The 25,444-nt window shown below is 28.6% G+C and overlaps 3 protein-coding genes across 5 annotated transcripts; 1 reads left to right on the top strand and 2 right to left on the bottom strand.

The window, feature by feature from the left end:
* Positions 1 to 1,194: 1,194 nt before the first annotated feature.
* Positions 1,195 to 11,486, top strand: LOC111687018 (major facilitator superfamily domain-containing protein 6-B; the record flags this gene model as incomplete). The annotated part of the gene is made up of 5 exons (XM_046951398.1): positions 1,195 to 1,340; positions 3,090 to 3,909; positions 5,619 to 6,077; positions 6,153 to 6,345; positions 11,019 to 11,486. Coding segments are annotated over 5 exons (1,689 nt in total), but the record flags the coding sequence as incomplete, so codon positions are not given.
* A 288-nt stretch (positions 11,487 to 11,774) lies between these two features.
* LOC111687023 (biogenesis of lysosome-related organelles complex 1 subunit 6) lies at positions 11,775 to 19,594 on the bottom strand. The gene is made up of 5 exons (XM_046953135.1): positions 19,514 to 19,594; positions 19,060 to 19,332; positions 18,912 to 18,996; positions 16,526 to 16,612; positions 11,775 to 11,957 (listed from the first exon to the last, which is right to left on the bottom strand). Exons 1-5 carry the CDS (start codon positions 19,537 to 19,539, stop codon positions 11,859 to 11,861), a joined length of 570 nt encoding a protein of 189 aa, XP_046809091.1. The 5' UTR covers positions 19,540 to 19,594; the 3' UTR covers positions 11,775 to 11,858.
* Positions 19,595 to 20,316: 722 nt separating this feature from the next.
* LOC111687020 (2-(3-amino-3-carboxypropyl)histidine synthase subunit 1) lies at positions 20,317 to 24,285 on the bottom strand. 3 transcript variants are annotated; one of them, XM_046952211.1, is made up of 4 exons: positions 23,635 to 23,916; positions 23,213 to 23,364; positions 21,303 to 22,105; positions 20,317 to 21,192 (listed from the first exon to the last, which is right to left on the bottom strand). In XM_046952211.1, exons 3-4 carry the CDS (start codon positions 22,098 to 22,100, stop codon positions 20,581 to 20,583), a joined length of 1,410 nt encoding a protein of 469 aa, XP_046808167.1. In that variant the 5' UTR covers positions 22,101 to 22,105; positions 23,213 to 23,364; positions 23,635 to 23,916; the 3' UTR covers positions 20,317 to 20,580. The 3 variants fall into 3 exon arrangements, with proteins under 3 accessions (XP_046808167.1, XP_023305194.1, XP_023305195.1); XM_023449426.2 differs by lacking the exons at positions 23,213 to 23,364; positions 23,635 to 23,916 and adding an exon at positions 23,955 to 24,285; XM_023449427.2 differs by lacking the exon at positions 23,635 to 23,916 and having other exon boundaries at positions 23,213 to 23,532.
* Positions 24,286 to 25,444: the final 1,159 nt, after the last annotated feature.

Raw genomic sequence — 25,444 nt, 5'->3', positions numbered from 1 at the left:
CTAGAACTGAACTAGAACTGAACTAGAACTGAACTAGAACTGAACTAGAACTGAACTAGAACTGATCTAGAACTGAACTAGAACTGAACTAGAACTGAATTAGAACTGTACTAGAACTGGAACTGGACAGTTTTCTATTACAAAGTTTATTTTCTTTGTAAAGTTATTTATAGAAAATTTTGCTTTTTAATCAGTTTTATTTTTTGCTTTGTTCTTCACAGAGTATCTTATCAAATAGCTGTATGGCATTAAATTGCAAGTCTCTTTTTAGCGTACAATTATTAAAATTGTCATTAACCTTTTAATAATTAAATTGACAAATTTTTTGCGTGTTCTTTTTTATTAATTATATTAAAAGGTTTTCTTTGAAATGAACTAAATTATACTCTTTAACATTTATTCAAATTATTATTTTTATTACAATTTTTAAGTAAATATTATTAAATATAAATATTTAAATAAATAATTATTTATTTGCCCCTTTTTTCTTCTAATATCATTCTTAACTTAAAGTCACATGTCTTAAATAGCTCAAGTTTGATTATTGTTGTTTAGTTTAAAAAAGCTTAAGTAAATATTAGTTTTCTATGAATTGTTGCTTATCGTAATATTTATTATATATAATTGATCCATATATTTAGTTTAATGGACCATTTCAAATTACACCTCAATAACAGGTGTTAAAATATGAAATTTATATTGAATGAGCTAAAATATTTTTAAGATGATTGAATTGTTTTCCTGTTTATAATAAAGCTGTCTTCCTGTATGACTCATAAATTACTTCAATTTCTTTTTATTTAATTAAACAATTTGAAATTTATAAAAGTTTTTAACAAATATTTAAATAATTTTTGTTTAAGCTTTAGCTGACATTTCCATTAATTAACATTATTTCTGTTCCTTAATTGTTTTATTACTTCCCATTTTTTTACAAAAACTGTCACAAAGCATTTTGTATTTACAAATTAATGTTTAATTTAAATGATAACCAAACTGAAAATTTATCTTTCTCTCTTTTTATGAAAATGAATATTTGTTTTTATGTGATTTTGTTATGGTTTCTATTTGCCTTCTAGTAATCTATTATTTGTTTTAGAGGTTTTATTTTAATCACGACGATTTATTTTATTTATTTGTTTTTTATTATTTATAATTATTATTGCTATCTAGTAAATGTTTTAATCTTTTTAATTTTTAGGTACCGCACCTGTTGTACCATTTATGCCAACATTGGCTAAACAATTAGGCTATTCCAGTGTGGTGGTGGGCACAATGTACACAGTATTGCCTATAATAGGCATGTTAGCAAAACCAATATTTGGTTTTATAGCAGATCGGTAAGTAAAGGGGAAATAAATGGTCTAGATCCTAACTAGAACTAAACTAGAACTGAATTAGAACTGAACTAAAACTGAACTAGAACTGAACTAGAACTGAACTAGAACTGAACTAGAACTGAACTAGAACTGAACTAGAACTGAACTAGAACTGAACTAGAACTGAACTAGAACTGAACTAGAACTGAACTAGAACTGAACTAGAACTGAACTAGAACTGAACTAGAACTGATCTAGAACTGAACTAGAACTGAACTGGAACTGAACTAGAACTGAACTAGAACCGAACTAGAACTGAACTAAAACTGAACTAGAACTGAACTAGAACTGAACTGGAACTGAACTGGAACTGAACTAGAACTGAACTAGAACTGAACTGGAACTGAACTCGAACTGAACTAGAACTGAACGAGAACTGAACTAGAACGGAACTAGAACTGAACGAGAACTGAACTAGAACGGAACTAGAACTGAACTAGAACTGAACTAAAACTGAACTAAAACTGAACTAGAACTGAACTAGAACTGAGTTAGAACTGAACTAGAACTGAACTAGAACTGAACTAGAACTGAACTAGAACTGAACTAGAACTGAACTAGAACTGAACTAGAACTGAACTAGAACTGAACTGGAACTGAACTAGAACTGAACTAGAACTGAACTAGAACTGAACTAGAACTGAACTAGAACTGAACTAGAACTGATCTAGAACTGAACTAGAACTGATCTAGAACTGAACTAGAACTGATATAGAACTGAACTAGAACTGAATTAGAACTGAACTAGACCTGAACTAGAACTGAACTAGAACTGAGAAAGAACTGTACAAGAACTGAAGTAGCACTGAACTAAAACTGAGCTGGAACTGAACTAGAACTGAACTAGAACTGAACTAGAACTGAACTAGAACTGAACTAGAACTGAACTAGAACTGAACTAGAACTGAACTAGAACTGAACTAGAACTGAACTAGAACTGAACTAGAACGGAACTAGAACTGAACTAGAACGGAACTAGAACTGAACTAGAACTGAACTAGAACTGAAATAGAACTGAACTAGAACTGAACTAGAACTGAACTAGAACTGAACTAGAACTGAACTAGAACTGAACTAGAACTGAACTAGAACTGAACTAGAACTGAACTAGAACTGAACTAGAACTGAACTAGAACTGAACTAGAACTGAACTAGAACTGAACTAGAACTGAACTAGAACTGAACTAGAACTGAACTAGAACTGAACTAGAACTGAACTAGAACTGAACTAGAACTGAACTAGAACCGAACTAGAACTGAACTAGAACTGAACTAGAACTGAACTAGAACTGAACTAGAACTGAACTAGAACTGAACTAGAACTGAACTAAAACTGAACTAGAACTGAACTAGAACTGAACTAGAACTGAACTAGAACTGAACTAGAAATGAATTAGAACTGAACTAGAATTAAACTAGAACTGAACTAGAACTGAACTAGAAATGAATTAGAACTGAACTAGAATTAAACTAGAACTGAATTAGAACTGAACTAGAATTGAACTAGAACTGAACTTGAACTGAAATAGAACTGAGCTAGAACACTTTTCTATAAAAATCACATTATTAAAGACACTTTTATAGAAATTGTTTAGCCAAGACTTGTTTTTGTAGACAGCTTTTTAGTCATACCCAATTTCTAAAAATATTGCAGACAAGACACTTTAACAGAAACTACCTATCTCTATCTATTTTTCTTCTCTTTTCTAGTTATCAACGTCATCGCATGTTATTTATTATCTCCGAAATTTTAACCGCCATTGCCTTCTTTCTCATCATGTTTACACCCGCCATACCCAAAGAACCAATAGCTGTAGAATTCCATTGTCATGCCGGAGTAACCGATTTACGTTACTGTTCTGAATTTGATAAATGTATGAATAATGAACTACAAGAACATTATGCCAATCAAACGCTCAATTGCAAACTTCACTGTCAAGCTAAACCCTTTATGTGGGATATAATATGTGAAAATTGGTTAAATAATACAGATTGTACACCAAATACTACCACAACTATGGACATAACCACCTATGTAGATATGGGTCAAATGGAGGTGGAGAGTTCGTGTATGTTCTTTATGATACCACATCTTAAAGGCTCAATAAATGATAAAAATGTTACCATGTTTTGTCCGAGTAATAAGGAATATTTTAATGCTTCCTGTAGTTTAGATTGTAATGATGAATTTCTTGATAGTAAATTGGGTTTAAGTCCAGTTATTAATAATAAAGCGGCTATGGGTTTATATCAATTCTGGTGGTTCTTTGCTATGTTAATAATATCATGGATTGGCATGGCGGCGGTAGTTAGTATAGGTGATGCTATTTGTTTTGGCATCTTGGGAGAGCGTGCACATTTGTATGGTAAACAGCGTTTATATGGTTCTGTGGGTTGGGGTATATTTTCCATAATTGCGGGCGTTTTAGTGGATAAAATGTCTAAGGGTGTAGATAAGGATTATACTATAGTATTCTGGATGACTTTGGTGATAATTGCTTTGGATGTGGTGGCTTCAATGAAGTTAAGGGTGAGTTTAAAAAAAAATAAGTTACAATTTAAAGTATAAAAGTAATTTTGGAATAGAATACAGTCCTGACTATAGATTAGACTAGACTATAGACTAGACTATAGACTAGACTATAGACTAGACTATACACTAGACTATAGACTAGACTATAGACTAGACTATAGACTAGACTATAGACTAGACTATAGACTAGACTATAGACTAGACTATAGACTAGACTAGACTATAGACTAGACTAGACTATAGACTAGACTAGACTATAGACTAGACTAGACTATAGACTAGACTATAGACTAGACTATAGACTAGACTATAGAATAGACTATAGACTAGACTATAGACTAGACTATAGACTAGACTATAGACTAGACTATAGACTAGACTATAGACTAGACTATAGACTAGACTATAGACTAGACTATAAACTAGACAATAGACTAGACTATACACAAGACTATAGACTAGACTATAGACAAGACTATAGGCTGGACTATAGACTAGACTATAGACTAGACTATAGACTAGACTATAGACTAGACTATAGACTAGACTATAGACTAGACTATAGACTAGACTATAGACTAGACTAGACTATAGACTAGACTAGACTATAGACTAGACTAGACTATAGACTAGACTAGACTATAGACTAGACTATAGACTAGACTATAGACTAGACTATAGAATAGACTATAGACTAGACTATAGACTAGACTATAGACTAGACTATAGACTAGACTATAGACTAGACTATAGACTAGACTATAGACTAGACTATAGACTAGACTATAGACTAGACTATAAACTAGACAATAGACTAGACTATACACAAGACTAGACTATAGACAAGACTATAGGCTGGACTATAGACTAGACTATAGACTAGACTATAGACTAGACTATAGACTAGACTATAGACTAGACTATAGACTAGACTATAGACTAGACTATAGACTAGACTATAGACTAGACTATAGACTAAAGACTAGACTATAGACTAGACTGTAGACTAGACTATAGACTAGACTATAGACTAGACTATAGACTAGACTGTAGACTAGACTATAGACTAGACTATAGACTAGACTATAGACTAGACTATAGACTATACTGTAGACTAGACTATAGACTAGACTATAGACTAAAGACTAGACTATAGACTAGACTATAGACTAGACTATAGACTAGACTATAGACTAGACAATAGACTAGACTATAAACTAGACTATAAACTAGACTATAGACTAGACTATAGACTAGACTATAGACTAGATTATAGACTAGACTATAGACTAGACTATATACTAGACTATAGTCTAGACTATAGATTGGCTAAAGACTAGACTATAGTGTATTCTATAGACTAGACTATAGTGTATTCTATAGACTAGACTATAGTGTAGTCTATAAACTAGACTATAAACTAGACTATAGTGTAGTCTATAGACTAGACTATAGTCTAGATTATAGACTTAACTATAGACTAGACTATATGCTAGACTATAGACTAAACTCTTGTCTAGACTATAGACTAGACTATAGACTAGACTATAGACTAGACTATAGACTAGACTATAGACTGTTCAACCAGGACCCTTTTCTATACAAAACTTTTTAGTCAGGACACTTTTCTGTACAAAACAGTTTAGTCAAGACACATTTTCATAAAAACAACTTTTATAATCTAAAAATATATTCTCTCCCTCTAGCACACACAAACTCATCTCTCTCCCAATATCCTAAAAGATGTTGGTCAAATGTTCCTTTCCGTACGTTGTGTCGTCTTCTTTATATGGTGCGTTTTTATTGGTCTCGGTACAGCTTTAATATGGAATTTTCTATTTTGGCATTTAGAAGAATTGGCCGGTTGTGAAGAGACCTCTATGAAAACTTTACAGGGAGCTGTAATGGCCATACAATGTTTTTGTGGTGAGCTACCGTTTTTCTTTTTCTCCGGTTGGATTTTAAAGAAAATTGGTCATGTCAATGCCATGAGTCTAGTGCTATTCGGTTTTGGTGTACGTTTTATTTTATACTCTATGCTGCAAGATCCCTGGTATGTTTTACCAATTGAACTAATGAATGGTATAACATTTGGTTTATTCTATGCCACTATGGCTTCATATGCCAGTATAGTGGCACCACCAGGTACAGAAACTACCATGCAGGTGAGCTTGTTAATGGAAATAGAACTTGTTGTATAAGAAAGAATTAAAAAAAAATGTTTTCTTTTGTGTTTTTAGGGTTTGGTGGGTGCTATTTTCGAAGGTGTGGGTGTTTCCATGGGCAGCTTTATAGGCGGTTTACTATTTGAATCGGTAGGCCCTGGTCATACCTTTGAAATCTTTGGTGTTAGTGCCTTTATAGCCTTTATTGTACATGTTTGTTTGCAAATGTATTTGCAACGTCATCACGCTAGTTCAGATAGTGATAATGGTAAGCAAATTCTTCCAGATAGTAATACCAATGAGTCTTTAACTATTAAACCTTTAAATGATAATAATGATCTTAATATTGCACAAGGTATAGATATTTTAAATTTAGATAATGCTCCGGCAGCTAAATTTACACAAATTGACTTAAATTCTTAAGTTTTTGAAAAACAGGTTTTCTTTTAAAGTTTTAGATTTAATTTTTTCTTAACAACCAAAAGTTATTTTTAAAACTAAACAATATATTTTGTTTATTAAGCAATCATTTTTTTCTTGTTGTATACTACTTGCCCTTGTAATTTTAAGTTTTAAATATGATTCGTTTTTTTTTATTATTTTATTATTGTTTAAATAAACCTCTTTTTTATAAAAAAAAAATAAATATTTTACACCCATTTTTTAAAATAGCTCTCAAATAACCATTTTATGACAATGATAAACACTTTCAGTTTTTATCAATTGTAAAAAAAAGTCAAACATTGTTGCAATCTTATACTTAAATAACAACTTGTCTACATCGGGCCAATGCATTTTGTTATTTGTTAAATGAAAATATACAAATTTGATTATAGAAGCGGTTTTTTTGTTGTAGACACAAAGCAAATTGTACAATTGTTTATAATATTCATAAAAAATGTTAAAAAGAGTTTTTAAACAATACATTTTATTAAATGAGTTTAATTACTCAAATTTTATCTTAAACAACATTGATTAAGAAAACACTTCGTCATAGAACTGAACTAGAACTGAACTAGAACTGAACCAGAACTAAACTAGAACTAAACTAGAACTGAACTAGAACTGAACTAGAACTGAAATAGAACTGAACTAGAACTGAACTAAAACTGAACTAGAACTGAACTAGAACTGAACTAGAACTGAACTAGAACTGAACTAGAACTGAACTAGAACTGAACTAGAACTGAACTAGAACTGAACTAGAACTGAACTAGAACTAAACTAGAACTGAACTAGAACTGAACTAGAACTGAACTAGAACTGAACTAGAACTGAACTAGAACTGAACTAGAACTGAACTAGAACTGAACTAGAACTGAACTAGAACTGAACTAGAACTGAACTAGAACTGAACTAGAACTGAACTAGAACTGAACTAGAACTGAACTAGAACTGAACTAGAACTGAACTAGAACTGAGCTAGAACTGAACTAGAACAGAACTAGAACAGAACTAGAACAGAACTAGAACAGAACTAGAACTGAACTAGAACAGAACTAGAACAGAACTAGATCAGAATTAGAAGTGAATTAGAACTGAACTAAAACTAACCTAGACTAGACTACAGACCAAACTATAGACTAGATAGACAGAACTTAACAACAAAACTAAAACTGAACTAGAACAGAACTAGAACAGAACTAGAACAGAACTAGAACTGAACTAGAACTGAACTAGAACAGAACTAGAACAGAACTAGAACAGAACTAGAACAGAACTAGAACAGAACTAGAACAGAACTAGAACAGAACTAGAACAGAACTAGAACAGAACTAGAACAGAACTAGAACAGAACTAGAACAGAACTAGAACAGAACTAGAACAGAACTAGAACAGAACTAGAACAGAACTAGAACAGAACTAGAACAGAACTAGAACAGACCTAGAACAGAACTAGAACAGAACTAGAACTGAACTAGAACAAAACTAGAACAAAACTAGAACAGAACTAGAAGAGAACTAGAACAGAACTAGAACAGAACTAGTGCAGAATTAGAACAGAACTAGAACAGAACTAGAACAGAACTAGAACTGAAATAGATCTGAACTAGAACTGAACTAGAACTGAACTAGAACTGAACTAGAACTGAACTAGAACTGAACAAGAACTGAACTAGAACTGAACTAGAACTGAACTAGATCTGAACTAGAACTAGAACTGAACTAGAACTGAACTACAACTGAACTAAAACTGAACTAAACTAGAACTGAATTAGAACTGAATACAGCCTGAACTAGAATTAAATTTGAACTTGAATTTGAAAATCTAGAATCCGCAATTTCAGCAAACACTCTAACAGAAAGAGCTTTTGAAAGTCATTGCCCGCAAGTTCACATAAATGACAAAACAACAATGCTTCGTCTAATGCATTAAAATGTTTATCAAGAATCACGACAAGTCAAATACATTTACTTTAATGTTAACAATAATCTATCAATTGCATCTTTTTAACTCTAAAATGTAGAGTTACATTAAAACTTTAACATCTTCTAGACGACCACATCGATGAGAATCTCTCCCCTTAAAGGTGAATTTTTAACAATTCTTATTTAGGTTTAATTTGTGTTCTTTCAATTTCTAATAAATGACAATAAAATTTAAATCATAAACTTTTATTGCATTTTTCATCAGAAAAGGGATTTGTAAAACATCCCCTAACAACTTTAGATAATAAAATTCTTTTGGTAAAATTTGTTGCATGTTAGTTAAATAGTTAATTAATTGTGGATATAGTATTTGCAGCTGTTTTTTTTTCACTTTAAACACATTTCTTTTCTTTATTATTACGTAGAATTAACAAAAAAATAAATTTTTCCAAAGTCTTTCTTTGTTTTCTTTTTTTTATACCATAACTTTTTATCACTTTTCTTTAGAAAAAACTCCCAATAAGTTACTCTTCTACAGAAAACTTCTTAGTAAAGACACTTTTAATCAAAAGTCATACAGACAATGAAGCTTAATGAACTTAGTCAAGATACTAGTTTGACAAGATTGTCGAGACACTTTTCAAAAGAAAACTTTTTAGTCAAGACACTTTCGTAAAGAAATCTGTTTAGTCAAGACACTTCTTTGACAAGACACTTTTCTAAAAAAAACTGCTAAGTCTAGACATTTTCTTAAGAAATTTGCTTAGTCAAGACATTTTTCTTAAGAAAACTAAGCGACAAGTCAACGTTACTTGAGAAAACTGTTTAGTCAAGAAGCTTAACCATAAAAAAAAACTCCCGATAAGTTACTCTTCTACAGTAAACTTCTTAGTAAAGACACTTTTAATCAAAAGTCTTACAGACAATGAAGCTTAATGAACTTAGTCAAGACACTAATCAGACAAGATAGTCAACACACTTTTCTAAAGAAAACTGCTTAGTCAAGACACTTCTAAAGAAAACGGTTTTGTCAAGACATATTCCGAAAGAAATCTGCTTTTCTAAAGAATACTAAGCAGAAAGGAAACGTTCCTTTAGAAAACTGTTTAGTCAAGACACTTTTCCATAGAAAACTTGTAAGCCGAGACAATTTTCTTTAGTAAATACTCCAGATAAGTTACTTTTCTAAAAAAACCCTCTTAAGCTTAGACAATGAAGCATAGACAAGATAGTCAAGACACTTTTCAAAAGAAAACTACTTAGTCAAGATACTACTAAAGAAAACTGATTAGTCAATACACTTTTGTAAAAAAAACTGCTAAGTGAAGACACTTCTAAAGAAAACTAGTTAGCCAAGACATTTTTTTAAAGAAAACTAAGCAGAAAGGCAATGTTAATTAAGAAAACTGTTTAGTCAAGAAACTTTTCTATAGAAAACTTGTTAGCCGAGACACTTTTCTTTAGAAAATTCACCAGATAAGTTACTTTTCTATAGAAAATTTCTTAGTAAAGACACTCTTAATTAAAAGCCATCCAGATAAAAAAGCTTAATGTACTTAGTCAAGACACTAGTTAGACAAGATAGTCAAGACACTTTTCTTAAGAAAACTACTTTGTCAAGACACTACTAAAGAAAACTCATTAGTTAACACACTTTTGTAAAGATAACAGCTAAGAGAAAACACTTCTAAAGACAAGACAACGTTTCTTTAGAAAACTTTTTAGTCATGACACTTTTCTTTAGAAAAAACTCCCAATAAGTTACTCTTCTACAGAAAGCTTCTTAATCAAAAGTCAAGACACTAGTTTGACAAGATTGTCAAGACACTTTTCTAAAGAAATCTGCTTAGTCAAGACTTCTTAAGAAAAGTTGTTTAGTCAAGACACTGTTCTAAAGAAAACTAAGCAGAAAGACAACGTTCCTTTAGAAAACTGTTTAGTCAAGACACTTTTCCATAGAAAACTTGTTAGCCGAGACACTTTTCTTTAAAAAATACTCCAGATAAGTCACTTATCTATAAAAAATTTCTTAGTAAAGACACTCTTAATTAAAAGCCATCCAGATAAAGAAGCTTCATGTACTTAGTCAAGACACTAGTTAGACAAGATAGTCAAGACACTTTTCTAAGATACTTTTATAAAGAAATCAGCTTAGTCAAGACTCTTTTTTAAAAAATCTGCTTAGTCGAGACACCTTTAAAGAATAGGGTTTAGTCTAGACACTTTTCTTAAGAAATTTGCTTAGTCGAGACACTTTTCTTAAGAAAACTAAGCAGTAAATCAACTTTCCTTAAGAAAACTGTTAAGTCAAGCTACATTTCTCTAGAAAAAATGTTAGAGGAGACATTTTTCTTAAAAAAAAACTTCCCATATATTAAAAATTTTAATTTTAAATTGTAACTAAACTCTAAAACATATTTTTATTTGTAAAACTTTTAAAAATCTTTATAAAAACTTTTTTCTTTTTATTTAATTTTATTTCTAAAAGTAACTAACAAATTTGTTTTAATTTCTTTTGTTTTTAGACATTTTTTGTTAATTTTAATTTGTTTTTTTTTTGTTTAATTTTAGGAATCGTTAAATATTTAGCGCCTACTGATGCCATGCATATGCTTAACGATCAAGAATATATAATAACGTAGATAAATGTGTTTGTATGTGTGTGCTTGTGTGATCTTGTAATTTAGATATATGGATGTGGACTGTGTTATTTTAATTAAATATATATTATTTTTTCTTAAAAATTTAAATTATGTAAAAGGTATTATTATTATTGTTTACGTTTTATTAAGAACAAAAATTAATTGCTAGGATTTAATGGAAATTATTACACTAGTAAACAAAAAGCATGTAATTTATATTTATTTATAATTTTTCTTTTTTTTTAACAAAATTTTTAAAATATTTGTCTAAAGCTAAGTTTAACTAACGAATTTTTGTTTTTATTTAAAATAATTTCTTTTTCTAATTAAGTAAACATTTTATTCCAACTGCATGTAAAAACTGGTCATTTTTTTAAAAAGTATTTTTTTTCTATTTTTAATAAAAAAAAAATTAGTTTAATTTCTTTTTAAATTTAATTTAATATTTATAAAAGTTGTAGTTAATAATTAAGCATGTGGTTAAAACAAATTTATACTTTCCATTTATATTTTAAAAAAATTTATAGGTTTTAGAAAAAAAAAGAAATTCACTAAAAAAACACCAAAGTTTTTGCTATTAAAAAAAATGTTTTCTTAAAAAATTATAAAAAAAATAATTAATTATTTAAAGAAAGTTTATTTTAAGGTTTAAATAAAAGTAAAGTTTAACAATTATATATTTTAGATTAATTTATCTAAATTAAATATTTTTTTTATATAAAATTAAAAAAAAATAAAAAAATATATATTTTTTTTAATTTTTTTATTATCAATTAATTTTACCAATTAAAGATTCTTCCTGCTGCTGTTTTTGTAATTTACGCTGTAATTCTTTTTCTTTGCATGTTTGTATATTTATGGCTCTTTTCTAGAATTTTAGAAAAAAATAAATATAAATAAAATTCCATAAAATTTTAAAACAAAGTTTTTCGAAAGCATATTTAAGAAATTATTCTATTTTAACACAATTTCTAAGAAAATTTCAACAAAAACTCAGTAAGTACAATAATTTATTAATATTTCACTCCAAAAGAAAACATTTTCTTTAAAACAACTCACTTTTCTATAGAGAATTTTTAAAATTTATAAAATTTTCTTTAAAAAGCTTTTCAAACTAAACAATTTTATAAAAACATCTTTACAAGATATTTTTTTCATAGAACACACTTCAAACAGTACACTTGTTAGGAAAACTATTTAGACTTAATATTTTTTCTATAGAAAACCTTTTTACTTAACTCTCTTTTTCTAGAAAATTAATTTTATAAAAAGATCTTTAGTCAAGACACTTTTTTATGAAAACTAGGCATTTTTTCATAGAACATACTTTAAACAAGACACTTGTTAAGACAGATCTTTAGTCAAGACACTTTTCTATAGGAAATCGTTAAGTCAAGACACTTTTTTAAAGAAACTTTTATAACCAAACATTTTTATAAAGAAGACTCTTTAAACAAAACATTTTTTTCATAGAACACACTTTAAACAAAACACTTGTTAAGAAAACTATTAAGACACCATATTTTTTCTATAGAAAACTTTTCAATTAACTCTCTTTTTCTAGAAAAAAATGTTATAAAAAGATCTTTAGTCAAGACACTTTTCTTTAGGAAATCGTTAAGTCAAGACACTTTTTTAAAGAAACTTTTATAACCAAACATTTTTATATAGAAAACTCACATTTTTTCATAGAACACACTTTAAACAAGACACTCGTTAAGAAAACTTTTAAAACACAATATTTTTTCTATAGAAAACTTTTCAATTAACACTTTCTTTTTGAAAATTTATCGAGCAAGACATTTTTCTTACTCCAGATCAAATTGAGACACTTTTTCATAGAAAAACATACTAAACTTTTCCATAGAAAACTTTCAAATAAAATTCTTCTTAATAAAAACTTGTCCAGACAAAACTATTTTATAGAAAGAAATCTAGTCAAGACACTTTTCTATAAAAAAATATTTAGTCCAGACACTTTTCTATAAAAAATATGTACTCAAGACACTTTTCTCTAGAAAATATTTAGTCCAGACACTTTTTTCAATAGGATATAGTTTAGTCAAGACACTTTTTCATAAAAATAAAACCTCTTTTTAAAATACACTTTTCAAACAAAACATTATTCCATAGAAAATACCTCAAATAAGACACTTGTATAGAAAACTGTTTTTTCTTTAAGAAAACTTCTCTTTTTACACACTTTTCTATAACATAAGATACTTTTCAATAGAAAACTTTCTTAAGAAAAGACTTCTTATAAAGAAAAACTATACAAACAAAACAATTCTATATAAAAAACTATTCACCAACGAATTTCCTATAAAGAACAGTTAAGTAAAGACACTTTTTGTAGCGAAATGTTTAGCAAAGACATCTCTTTATATAAAACTGCTTAGTCAAGACACTTTTCTATAGAAATATACTTTTCAATGAAAAATTTTCTAAAGAAAATACTTTTAATAATGGAAAACTATACAAACATAATAATTCAATATAAAAAACTATTCACCAAGGAATTTCCTATAAAGAACAGTTAAGACACTTTTTGTAGCGAAATGTTTAGTAAAGACATCTCTTTATATAAAACTGCTTAGTCAAGACACTTTTCTATAGAAATATACTTTTCAATAGAAAATTTTGTAAAGAATATACTTTTTATAAAGGAAAACTATATACATATAACAATTCTATATAAAAAACTATTCACCACGAAATTTTCTAGAAAGAACTGTTTAGTAAAAACAATTTTTTGTAGCGAAATGTTTAGTAAAGACTTCACTTTATATAAAACTGCTTAGTCAAGACACTCTTCTATAGAAAACTTTCAAAACCAGAAATCTTTCCTTTTGCCAACCCTTCAGTTAAGACACTTCTCTATAGAAAATTGTCCAAAAATTCATTTTTCTAAAGAAAAAACGGTTTAGAAAACTGTTCGATAAACGTTTCATTTGAAAAGCATTTAATCCAGACTTTCTTTAATAAAACATCGTTTAGTCAAGACACATTTCTACAGAAATCTGCTAAGTTTAGATAATTTTCCTTTTAAAAACGGTTTAAAAACTGTCCAAACAAAACACTTCTTTATAGAAAACTGTTCGATAAACGTTTCTTTTAAAAAGCACTTCTTTATAGAAAACTTTTCGATAAACGTTTCTTTTAAAAAACATTTAGTACAGACATTCTTCAATAGAACAACATATAGTTAAGACACATTTCTATAGAAATCTGGTTAGTTTTGACACTTTTCATTTGAAAACGAGTTAGAAAACTGTTCGATAAACCTTTCTTTTAAAAAACATTTAATCCAGACATTCTTCAATAGAACATAGTTTAGTCAACACACAATTCTATAGAAATCTAGTTCGTTTAGACACTATTCCTTTGAAAACGAGTTAAAAACTGTCCAAACAAAACACTTCTTTAAAGAAAACTGTTTGATAAACCTTTCTTTTAAAAAGCATTTAATCCAGACATTCTTCAATAGAACATTGTTTAGTCAAGGCACATTTCTATAGAAATCTGCAAAGTTTAGATACTTTTCCTTTTAAAAACAAGTTTAGAAACTGTCCAAACAAAACACTTCTTTAAAGAAAACAGTTCGATTTTAAAAAGACATTCTTCAATAGAACATCGATTAGTCAAGACACATTTCTATAGAAATTGGTTTAGTTTAGACACATTTCCTTTGATAAAAATTTAGTCAAGACACATTTTTATAAGCAACCATTTACTTAAGACACTTTTCTATAGAAAACTGTTTAGTGTAGAAAAATTTCTTGGAAAACTCTCTATTTAAGACTTTTTCAATGAAAACTGTTTGTATACGAATCTTTCTTTTCAAAACACTTCTCTACAGAAAACTGTTAAGTACACATTTCTCTTAAAAAACATTTAGTTCAGACACTCTTCAATAGAACATCATTTACCCAAGACACATTTTTTATAAAAATCGTTTAGTTTAGACTCTTTTCAATAGAAAACTATTTAGTCAGGACTTATTTTTATAGAAAACAATTCAGTTAAAACACTTTTCCAAAGAAAACTGTTTAGTTTTAAAAACTTTTCTTTATAGTTTAGACAAGAAACTTTTGATAGAAAACAGTTTGTACAAGATATTTTCTATACAACAACATACGTACAAGAAACTTTTCAATAGAAAACTTTCGAGAGACAAAATACTTTTCTTAGAATCTATGCAAACGAGACACTTTCCTAGAGAAAACTTTGAAGAAAACACACATTTCTATAGAAAACATTCAAGACAAATTTTTGTTCTATAGAAAATTTTAAAGACAAGACATTATTCTATAGAAAACTTTAAAGACAACACATTATTCTATAGAAACTTTAAAGACAACACATTATTCCATAGAAAACATTCCAGTCCACATACTATTCTATAGAAAATTTTACAGATAAGACATTTCTTTCAAATACTGTCATGACAAGATACTTCTAAAGGAAACAGTCCAAACAAGATACGTTTCTATAGAAAACTGTGCAGAGAATACACTCTTTATGGAGTATTGTCAAGACATGAAATTTTTCGACAGTTTTACATTCAGATAAGACCCCCGTTCCTATAGACAATTGTTAAAAGAAGATCTGTTTCTCAAAACCGAGTGTAGAGAAGTGACCGTTTAGTAAATACATTTTTCTATAGAAAATGTTTAGTCAATACATTTTCTATAGAAATTTGTTTAGTCGAGACGTTTTTCTACAGTTTTCTATTAAAAAAAACTTTCAGTCAACTCACTTTTCTATAGAAAACTGTTCAGACATGACACTTCTATTGAGTACTGTCTTGACAAGATACTTCTAAAGAAAACCGTCAGAACAACACACGTTTCTATAGAAAACTGTACAGATATAACACTGTTTACAGAGTATTGTTCAGACATTAAACTTTTCGACAGTTTTACAATCAGAGAAGACCCCCGTTCCTATAGACAATTGTTAAAAGAAGATATGTTTCTCAGAATTGTTAAAAGAAGGTCTGTTTCTCAGAGTGTAGAGAAGTGCCCGTTTAGTAAAGACACAATAAGACCCGTTCCTATAGACAATTGTTAAAAGAAGATCTGTTTCTTACAAATTATAGAAGTCTGTTAGTTGAGATAAAACTGTTCAGACATGACACTTCTATTGAGTATTGTCTTAATACTTCTAAAGAAAACAGTCAGAACAAGACAGGTTTCTATAAAAACTGCACAGATATGACACTCTTTATGGAGTATTGTCCAGACATCAAACTTTTTGACAGTTTTACATTCATATAAGACCTTTCTCTCTCTCTATTCCTATAGACAATTGTTAAAAGAAGTTCTGTTTCTTAGAATCGAGTCTAGAGAAGTCCCCTTTATATAGAAACATCTCTAAAAAGATCTTTATATTCCTTTTGTTTTATTCTTAATTAAACATTTTTATATCACTTACCTTTAATACTTTCGTACGTTGATAGATATTCTGCATGTGTTTTTTAATTTTTAACAATTTCTCTCTGCAAACTTTAACATTAATCATCTGTAAAAGTAATAAAGATTAAATAAGAATACATTGTATTAAAACGTTTTATTGAAAGTAATTAAATCAATAAAAAAATGAAACAAATTACACGTTAAATTAAACAATTTTGTTTAAATATTGATAAGATTTTCATTTAACGTCTAACAGTTACTTTTTGTTCAAAAAAAGTTTTAAAACAAAAAACACTTCAATAATATTGTTGTTAATAGAAGTCGTATTAAATTGTTTGAAATTTGTATGATTTTTCTAATGTTTTTAATAGTTTTTATTACGGATTTTATTGTTGTGTTGTGGTGGAAGAGAAATATGTTTGAAAATGTTAAAATAATTAAGTTTTTTGAATTGATTATTATGAGAAAATAATCGTATTATGATAAAGCTTTATTAGTTCTATCGGCGATTATGAAATCTTAATAAAAAGCACGTTTTTGAAAAGTGATTTAAAATGTATTTTGAAACTGAAGTAAAATTGATTTTGAAAGCTTTCAGATAAAACTATTTCTTTACAGAAAACTGTTTTCAATAAGAAAGAAACATCTATCGAACTTGATATTATTTTTATAGAAAACTATTCAGAAAAGGCTCTTCCTTAGTTTCAGACAAGACACACTTCTATATAAAACGATACGAATCTTCTATAGGTAACTGTTTTGATAACGAAATGTTCTATAGAAAACTGTTGTAACAGAATGTTTGTGACTGGATGTTCTTTACTGGGGATAAAACTTTCATTTGATACAACTCTTGATGAGCTAACAATCTTTGGCCGATTAAGAGTCGTGGGAACGTAGAAAACTATTCAGGCAAGATTCTTTCTCTACACAAAACAGTTTTCAATAAGAAACATCTAACGAAGTTGATATTTTTATAGAAATCTATCCAGAAAAGGGTCTTCTTAAGATACCGGTTCGAACAAGACACTCTTCTACGTTCCCACGACAATTGGATCTTCGCTCCGCAACGACCCGAGTCTTAATCGGCCAAAGATTGTCAACCCAGCGACAGCTGTATCAACCGAAAGTTTTTTCACCACGAAAGAACTATCGGCCACAGTCGAGCTGTTGCAACAACAAGACACTCTTCCATGTAAATCTTGGCCGATTAAGAGTCTTGGGAACATAGAAAACTATTCACCCAAGACACTATCCTAGAGAAAACAGGCCCGATAAGACAGTTGATACAGCTCTTGATAATCTTTGGCCGATTGAGAGTCATGGGAACGTAGAAAACTCTTCAGACAAGACACTTTACTTTAGAAAACAGTCCCAATAAGACTTTTCTTTAGAAAGCTGTTTAGCTAAGGAAATTTTCTATAGAAAACTGTCAAGATAAGATTTTTTATATAGGAAACAGTTTAGACTGATCAGATAAGATATTTTTCTAATGAAAACTATTCAGAAAACAAACTTCTATGGAAAACTCTTGATATGAGATACATTTCTATAGCAAATTTGTTTATATAAGACATTTTTCTATACAAAACTGTTCAGATAAATTTCTTTTAGAGATAACTGTTTCGACGATATATTTTTCTTTAGAAAATTGTTTAGATAATAAACTTTACTGTATAAAACTTTTTAGACATGACACTTTTCTATAGAAAACTGCTTAGATAAGTCGCTTCTATAGAAAACCGTTATTATAGACACTTTTTTATAGAAAACTGTTATGACAAGACATTTTTCTTTAAAAAAACTGTTCTGACAAGACACTTTTCTTTAGAAAACTTTTCTTTAGAAAATTGTTCAGATAATAAACTTTTCTGTATAAAACATTTTAGATATGACACTTTTCTATAGAAAACTTCTTAGATAAGTCGCTTCTATAGAAAACCCTTATTATAAGACTCTTTTTTATAGAAAACTGTTCTGACAAGACATTTTTCTTTAGAATACTGTTCTGACAAGACACTTATCTATTGAAAACTATTTTGACAAGACACTTTTCTATAGAAAACTGTTCTGGCAAGACACTATTCTATACAAAATTTATTTTTCTATAGAAAACTTTTCCAATAGAAAACCGTTACTATAAGACTCTTTTTTTATAGAAAACTGCTCTGACAAGACACTTTTCTTTAGAATACTGTTCTGACAAGACACTTTTCTTTAGAATACTGTTCCGACAAGACACTTTTCTATAGAAAACTATATTGACAAGACACTTTCTATAGAAGCTTTTCACAAAAGTAACTTTCGTATAGAAATCAATTCAGACAATATATTTTCCTTTAAAACACTTTTACAAAGAAATTTTTCTATAGAAAAAAAATTTTAATTTTCTTTTCTTTACTCACCATATCCTGTAATTTGGCAACCTCAGCATTGTCCAGTTTAAACTTTTCTGCCGATAAATCAATATAGATTTTATTTTGTTTTTGTCTAAAAGAAAAAATTCCTTTAAATCTTAAACATAAATAGAGAAAAGTTTATCCTATAACTTACATTAACTCCTTAAGTTGTCCTCTAGCCTTGGCTATGGGAGGTGCATATGATTGCAGCACTCCAGCTGTAAGTTGTAAAGCAGCTAGGGAGATGGTAGCTTCTGTTTGAGAATTGTCATTGTTAGCTACAGCTGTATTAACATTAGACTGTTGTTTTATATTATTGTTATTTAAAGAGTGTTGTTCTTGAAATGTGGTAGTTTGTTCCAAGCTGGATGGTCTTAATTGTTCCACATTTTCTGTTGTACTAAATGCTGTTAAATCATCGACAATACTTTTTAAAGCAAAAAAAAAAAAAAACAAGAAACAAATAAATGCTATTTATTAGTTTAAAGATAATATTATTTTATATAAAGTAGGTATTTTTTTGTTTTTTATCTCTACTTGTTGAGTTATTAAACATTTTTAGCTAGTTTTTCAATTATTTATTAATATTTTTGTGTTTAAATATTTACCTATTAAAATTATTACTTTTCAACATATTTGGTTTATTTTATTTAATATTTTCTAAGAAATTAACAAAAAACTATAACTTTAGAAAGTTAATTAACAAAATTTACAAATAAAAACTAGAAAACAAAACGTAAACATAAAAAAAACCATAAGCAACACAGCTGTGTTTGACAGTTGAAAAAAAAACAATATAAAAGCAAAAGAAATTCACCTCTGGCAATGTTTACACACAAACAAAAAGTGTAAATAAATAAATGTAGACATGTTGTGTTTAATGTTAGCAACATGTTTATATACTATAGATATATTTTAGCTCTGTAAATGTTTGTTGACAGTTGAGGTAAGAATAAAAAGGTTATTTTTATAAAATTATTAAAAATTTGTTGTTTTGGGATTTTTTTTATAAAAATCAATTAATTAGAATTAATTTATTAAATATATTTTTGGATTTATGCTTTAAGAGCCTTGTTTTTTAAGGATGTTTGCAACTAAAGTTTGCTGTCAATGTTAAGGACATTTTCAATGTTTTATACATAAACAGTGTTGCCAGACATTTTGTTAAGGGGAAATATAAGTGTTATTGTCTTTAATTACTTGTTTTTAACTAAATTATTAAATTTTTTCTAAATTTCTTTAAAAATATTGTTTTTTTCCCAACGTTCTTACAGATATCCGTTTTTGTTGATATTTCACATATTTATAAATAAAACTTCTTTAATTTTTAAATATATTTTTATAAACTATTTTTTTTTAATTTTTTTTATAAATTTATTCATATAAAACTATATTTAATAAAAAAGCCATAATATATTTATAAGAAAACTAAAATTTAACTAAAAAATTCTATAACTTCTAAAGTAAATAAAAATGAAAAAAACTAAAAAATGTAATTGAAACTAAAAGCCATAATTTTAACAAAAAATTAAGCTTACTTAAATTATAATCAATTTGTTTAAGTCTCAAGTTTATATAGGTATACAACATACATATACAACAATAAAACTTAAAATAATAAAGTTTTTTTATTTGAGAAGGGTAGTGTATCAGCTTTTGTTAATGCCTTTTCCATTTAGCCCTTTTTAAAGTCTAACAAATCATCAATATCCACCACTTTTGTTACCACTTTACCCTCATCATCCTTTTCCAATTCGGCTCTAGTACAACGGCCACAACAGTCGGCCGAAGGTTTATTTTCACATTCACCCAAAGCTGGTGGCTTGAAGTTGGGTGTCCAAGGACCTAAACTACCGCTGGCATAAAAGTCCATGGGATAGGAATCTTGTTTGGGGGCAGAATTGTGTGGTGTATATTCAACATCTCCTAAGACGACCGACAGCTCATAGGGATTCAGTAAAGGTTTGGCAAAAGCAGAACCCCAGTCAATGGAGAGACGTGGACAGGCGATTTGTACAAAAGCATCTATATCATCGAATAGTGCCAGTTTTTGGGGAAAGATTTCAGATAGTAAAATAGTGGTGGAATCGTAGCCTTTGGCTCTTATACGTTTTTCAAGAAATTTGTGTACTCTCGAGCTGCCTTGGCGTCCTAAAGTGCCCAAAATAATACCGATCTTTTTGGCTTTCATGGCTTTTTCTATTTCACCATAACGCATAGACTGCATGGTTAAGTGATCGTATTCTTCAATGGTGAATTTCTTTTCATAGGGATCGTATTTATAGGCCTGGAAAGAGGAATCAAGTTTATTATAATCTTTAACCAATGAAAAATTGTCAGTATAACAGTTTTTCTCTACGATAAAGTAAGAAATCTATTAGACCCACCAACACTTACCTTCAATTTTGGATTTGCTATCATAGCCGATTCCAAATGAAAACGTCCATCCCCTAGATAAATAATTAATTTTGTTGTTTCTGGCAATGTAGGTGAGGTACAACCTAATATTTCACCAGGACTTAAAGGTTTAGCCTGTGGTACTATCACATCATAACCGGCTGACTTTAATTCCATAGAGGCAGCCTGTAAAGTAGTCACAAACTGTATAGTACTAACTAAAGCCATTTGTCCATCCTCTGGCTTAAAGTTCAACTTGACAGAGTCCAAAAAGTGTAAAGGATCTATTTTGATATCAACAAATATATACAAAACTTTAATGCCCTCTGTCTGATCGACTGGTATCAAACAACTGTGACCATAGTGCACTAACAACTCAGCACCTAAAGCTTTGGCGGTATAGTCATCAACACAACAGGCACCATAAGTAACATCACCCATTATCACCGTATCGGCCTCGGTAAAACGTTCTATTATATCACTAATAACCATGGCATACATTAGCAATCCTTCGGGTAGTTGTAGTGCTACTCTTTTCGCTTTCATTTCCTTAATACGCCATATGGTTTTATGTATTTCAAAATTGTAATTTGAGGGTAAACGTTCAATGGCCTTTTGCAGCTGTGGATCATCGAGTAAACTTTGTGGTATACGATTAAGGCGAGCTTTAGGTTTGAACACTTTTTTCGGTTTAGCACGTACCACAACCACTTCAGTTGAGGTGATTGGTGTTGAGGCGTCATTTGTTAGAGGTTGAGCGCTATTGATAGCGGCATTTGGTTGGACTATGTCCAACATGTTGGCTATAAAGATAAGAATGCCAAGAGATAAGTTAGTTTTTTTATTTATTTAACATTTAGAGATAATTTTTTTTTATTAAAACAGTTTATTTTTGTTGAAAAATAACAAATTTTTGTAAAATTTTGTTTATTCTATGTAAAATTTTAAATTTTTTTTCTGTTTTATGTTATTTTAACAATGTTGCCTTTTTATTACGGTAAATACTAGCAGTTATTGTTTATGGCAACCCCCCTCCTTATTTTTACAAGATGGCAAGGATAAATGGCAACATTTTTCTACCTATGGCATCTCCCTTCTTGTCACTATCTTGTTAAACAAAATGTAAACAAACACATGTAAATTCAACATTTAAATGTAAATAATTGTAAATATTATTTAATTTTAACTTTAAATATTTTATTTTTGTTTAAAAATAACTATTTTTGTATAAAATTTTTCATATTAACTGCAAAAATTAAATTATTCTATTTTTTAATTAAACAATGGTGATTTTTATTCGCAATAATAATTTTTATTATATGGCATCATTCAATATGTAAGGATCAACATTTTTTTAATTTTGGCAACTCTTCTTATCACTCTCTCTCTCTTCTGTAAACTAAAATTTACACAAAACAATTGCATGTGCATTAATGTTTTAGGACATTTTAGCAAATTTTACAAAATAAAATTTTGTATTAAATAAAGGAATTTTAAATATTTTTTATATAAATACAAAATTAATGCTGATGAAATGCATTTATAAAGAGAAGTAAGAATCCCTGTACATATGTACAGTGATGTATATAACGGTAAATGTTTAAACATACGTTTTGCTAATGGCAATTCTCTTATTATCATTTTCTCTCTTTTAATAGTAATAATAGCAAATGTAAACAAAAAAACGCAAAAATGTAATTTAATTACAACAGCATACATGTTTGATAGGGCTGCTAAAGAAACTTGCAACATATTAAGTTTGCTGCAACAAACATCATTAACAAACTTAATTATAAAGAATTTGCCACAATCATTTAGTAAATTATTAAACACTACAATTAGTTTAAAGTTTGTTTTTTTTTTTTGTACAAAAATGGGAACACCTTGAACAAGTTTATTAACTGACTCACCTTTTTAGTAATATTTAGCTTTTGTTTATATATTTATGTATTTGGTTTTTGGCCAATAATTATCATCAAATGTCACACACACACGCTCACACAAAGTTAACAACTAATTAAAACGGTTGTGTTTTTTATTTGTTTATTTTGAATAAGATTTCCTGTTTTGTTTTTTTTATAAAAAAATTTGTTTTTGTTTAATTTATAAATAGTAACACACAAAAAAATATTGTATAATTTAAATTTATGCAAGAATAACAAACATGCAAATGTTTCCAAGCAAAAGTTATGGAAAAAGTTTTATATATTTTTTTTAAATGTTTATAAATTTATTTATTTTTTATTAGTATTTAAGATTTATTTTTATTTAACAAATTTTTACTTTTTATAAATATTTTAAATTTCTCAAAAAAGAAAAAACTGCACACAACCTTTACGTTTAAAAATAAATTTTGTAATGACTTCCAAAAACTTAGTACTTCAATCAACAAACATCGAACAAAAACTTCTTATTATTCATTTATGTATTCATTGTTGTTGTTCTTTGTTGTTTATTTTGGTTTTTATGTAGGTTTGAACTCAAATTGTATATATGCATGTGGCCACCATTAATACTGAACCTTAAGTCACGTACACCAAAAAATTTGTTCTTTTCATACATCATATGCTTGCAATTAGTTGGGGTTTTTTTTCTTTGAAACTCCAAATTACCCTTACTTTACAACTTTTCACACATATGTATATTGTTTACCTGTTGTTTAATTGTAGATTTACACTGTCACTATATAATATTTTCTGTAAGTAGTTTATTTTTTACTTTTATTACAATATATTCAAGAGCATGTGTAATTTTAAAGTAATTTTAATGTGTAAAAAGCACGTTTGTTGATTTTTTTTGCTAGAATTTTGACAATTGAAAGGTAACTGTCATTGATAAGAGAAAGGTTAATAACACAGGGTTGTTCATCAAATAAACATATGTTTGCGGAGAGTTGCCAGTTGGAGAAAAAACATAACGGCCTTTCAGTAATGTTGCCAATTGGAAAGTGTGAGATTCTTATTAGGTTAGATAGGGGGGATATATAGAAATAATTGAAATAAGTCTACTGCTATTTTTTTAAGAACTTATAGATCACTGGTTCTTAAAATATCCTTAGTGTATCTTAGAAATTTATATGACAAAAATGAGTCCATTAAAACCTACAGGGAAGAGAGAAAAGGGGTTTATTGTAAAATTTACATTTTTTTATTTCAAATAGTTTTATTGGAGTTAATTCATTTCATATATACATTTTATCAATGTAAAATAACACAATTACACTTTACATATTCATACGGGCAACATTCGTTTTAATAAAATTCTGTGCTTCCTTCCATAGTTCGATTTCATCCAAAGTAAATTTTCTTTTATTACCGTTCTCCACAATGTCTACCAATATTTTAATGGTTTCCTTTTTACGCTCGTCATATGCCTCCTCGGCATTGTAAAGCAATAAGACAAGTTTCTCCTTTTCCTCTTTCTTTTCCTTTTTCTTTTTGGGATCCAATTTGGCCTCTGATTCCTCTTTCATCATAAACAAATCGTGACGCATTTGAAAAATCATACATTTGACTTCGCACAAATACAGATTGGCCTGCATTATGTTCTCATAAAGTTGACAGACTTCAAGATCAAGTTGTAATTTGGTTTTATCGGGATCGGTGAGACGTTTTAGAATTCCATCAACATCTTTGGCGAAAGAAGCAGAAAGTTTTTTAACTTTACCCAAAAAATCGTGGATTTTTTCCATTTTTTATTAATTCTGAGAATAGAATTACTGCGATCTATCTTTAACAATTGAAAATTCAAGCACAAATGATTTATTACAAAATGGCGTTTTCTTATTATAGCTGATTTGTTTTTTTTTTTTGTTTATCATTTTTAAAAAGGGGATTTTTTTAATTTTAATGCAGAGTTGTATTTAATGTTAGGGTTCTATAAATCAGCTTAAAAAAAGAATCAAACAATCGACTTTTTCTGGGGTATTGTCAAAAAGTCGACTAACTTGTAAGAAAAAAGTCGAAGAATTTATTTGCAAATAATATACGAATAAGTGAAATAAATCAAAAAAGACAAAAGCCGGAAAACAGGTTGAAGATAGTAGGTGAAATATATGTAAATTAGCCGCTAATAAAGGTTGGAATGGCATATGTCTTTCGGAAAATAATTTTACCAATTAGAACGGAGTTGCCACTATTTTA

This window comes from Lucilia cuprina, chromosome 5 (assembly GCF_022045245.1).
Source record: "Lucilia cuprina isolate Lc7/37 chromosome 5, ASM2204524v1, whole genome shotgun sequence".
Taxonomy (NCBI): Eukaryota; Metazoa; Arthropoda; class Insecta; order Diptera; family Calliphoridae; genus Lucilia; species Lucilia cuprina.
Note: the sequence above shows the minus strand (reverse complement) of the source record. Positions and strands in the feature narration are given on the sequence as shown.

What these genes read in the sequence shown, in the direction of transcription:
- LOC111687023 (XM_046953135.1), bottom strand. Translation starts at nt 19,539, where the DNA reads ATGTTGAAAAGTAATAATTTTAATAG. An exon ending in AAAAGTAATAATTTTAATAG is followed by an intron (nt 19,333 to 19,513) that starts GTAAATATTTAA and finishes TGCTTTAAAAAG; the next exon opens with TATTGTCGATGATTTAACAG. An exon ending in TTGCCAAATTACAGGATATG is followed by an intron (nt 16,613 to 18,911) that starts GTGAGTAAAGAA and finishes TTACTTTTACAG; the next exon opens with ATGATTAATGTTAAAGTTTG.
- LOC111687020 (XM_023449426.2), bottom strand. Translation starts at nt 22,100, where the DNA reads ATGTTGGACATAGTCCAACCAAATGCCGCTATCAATAGCGCTCAACCT. An exon ending in TAGCAAATCCAAAATTGAAG is followed by an intron (nt 21,193 to 21,302) that starts GTAAGTGTTGGT and finishes TCCTCTTTCCAG; the next exon opens with GCCTATAAATACGATCCCTA.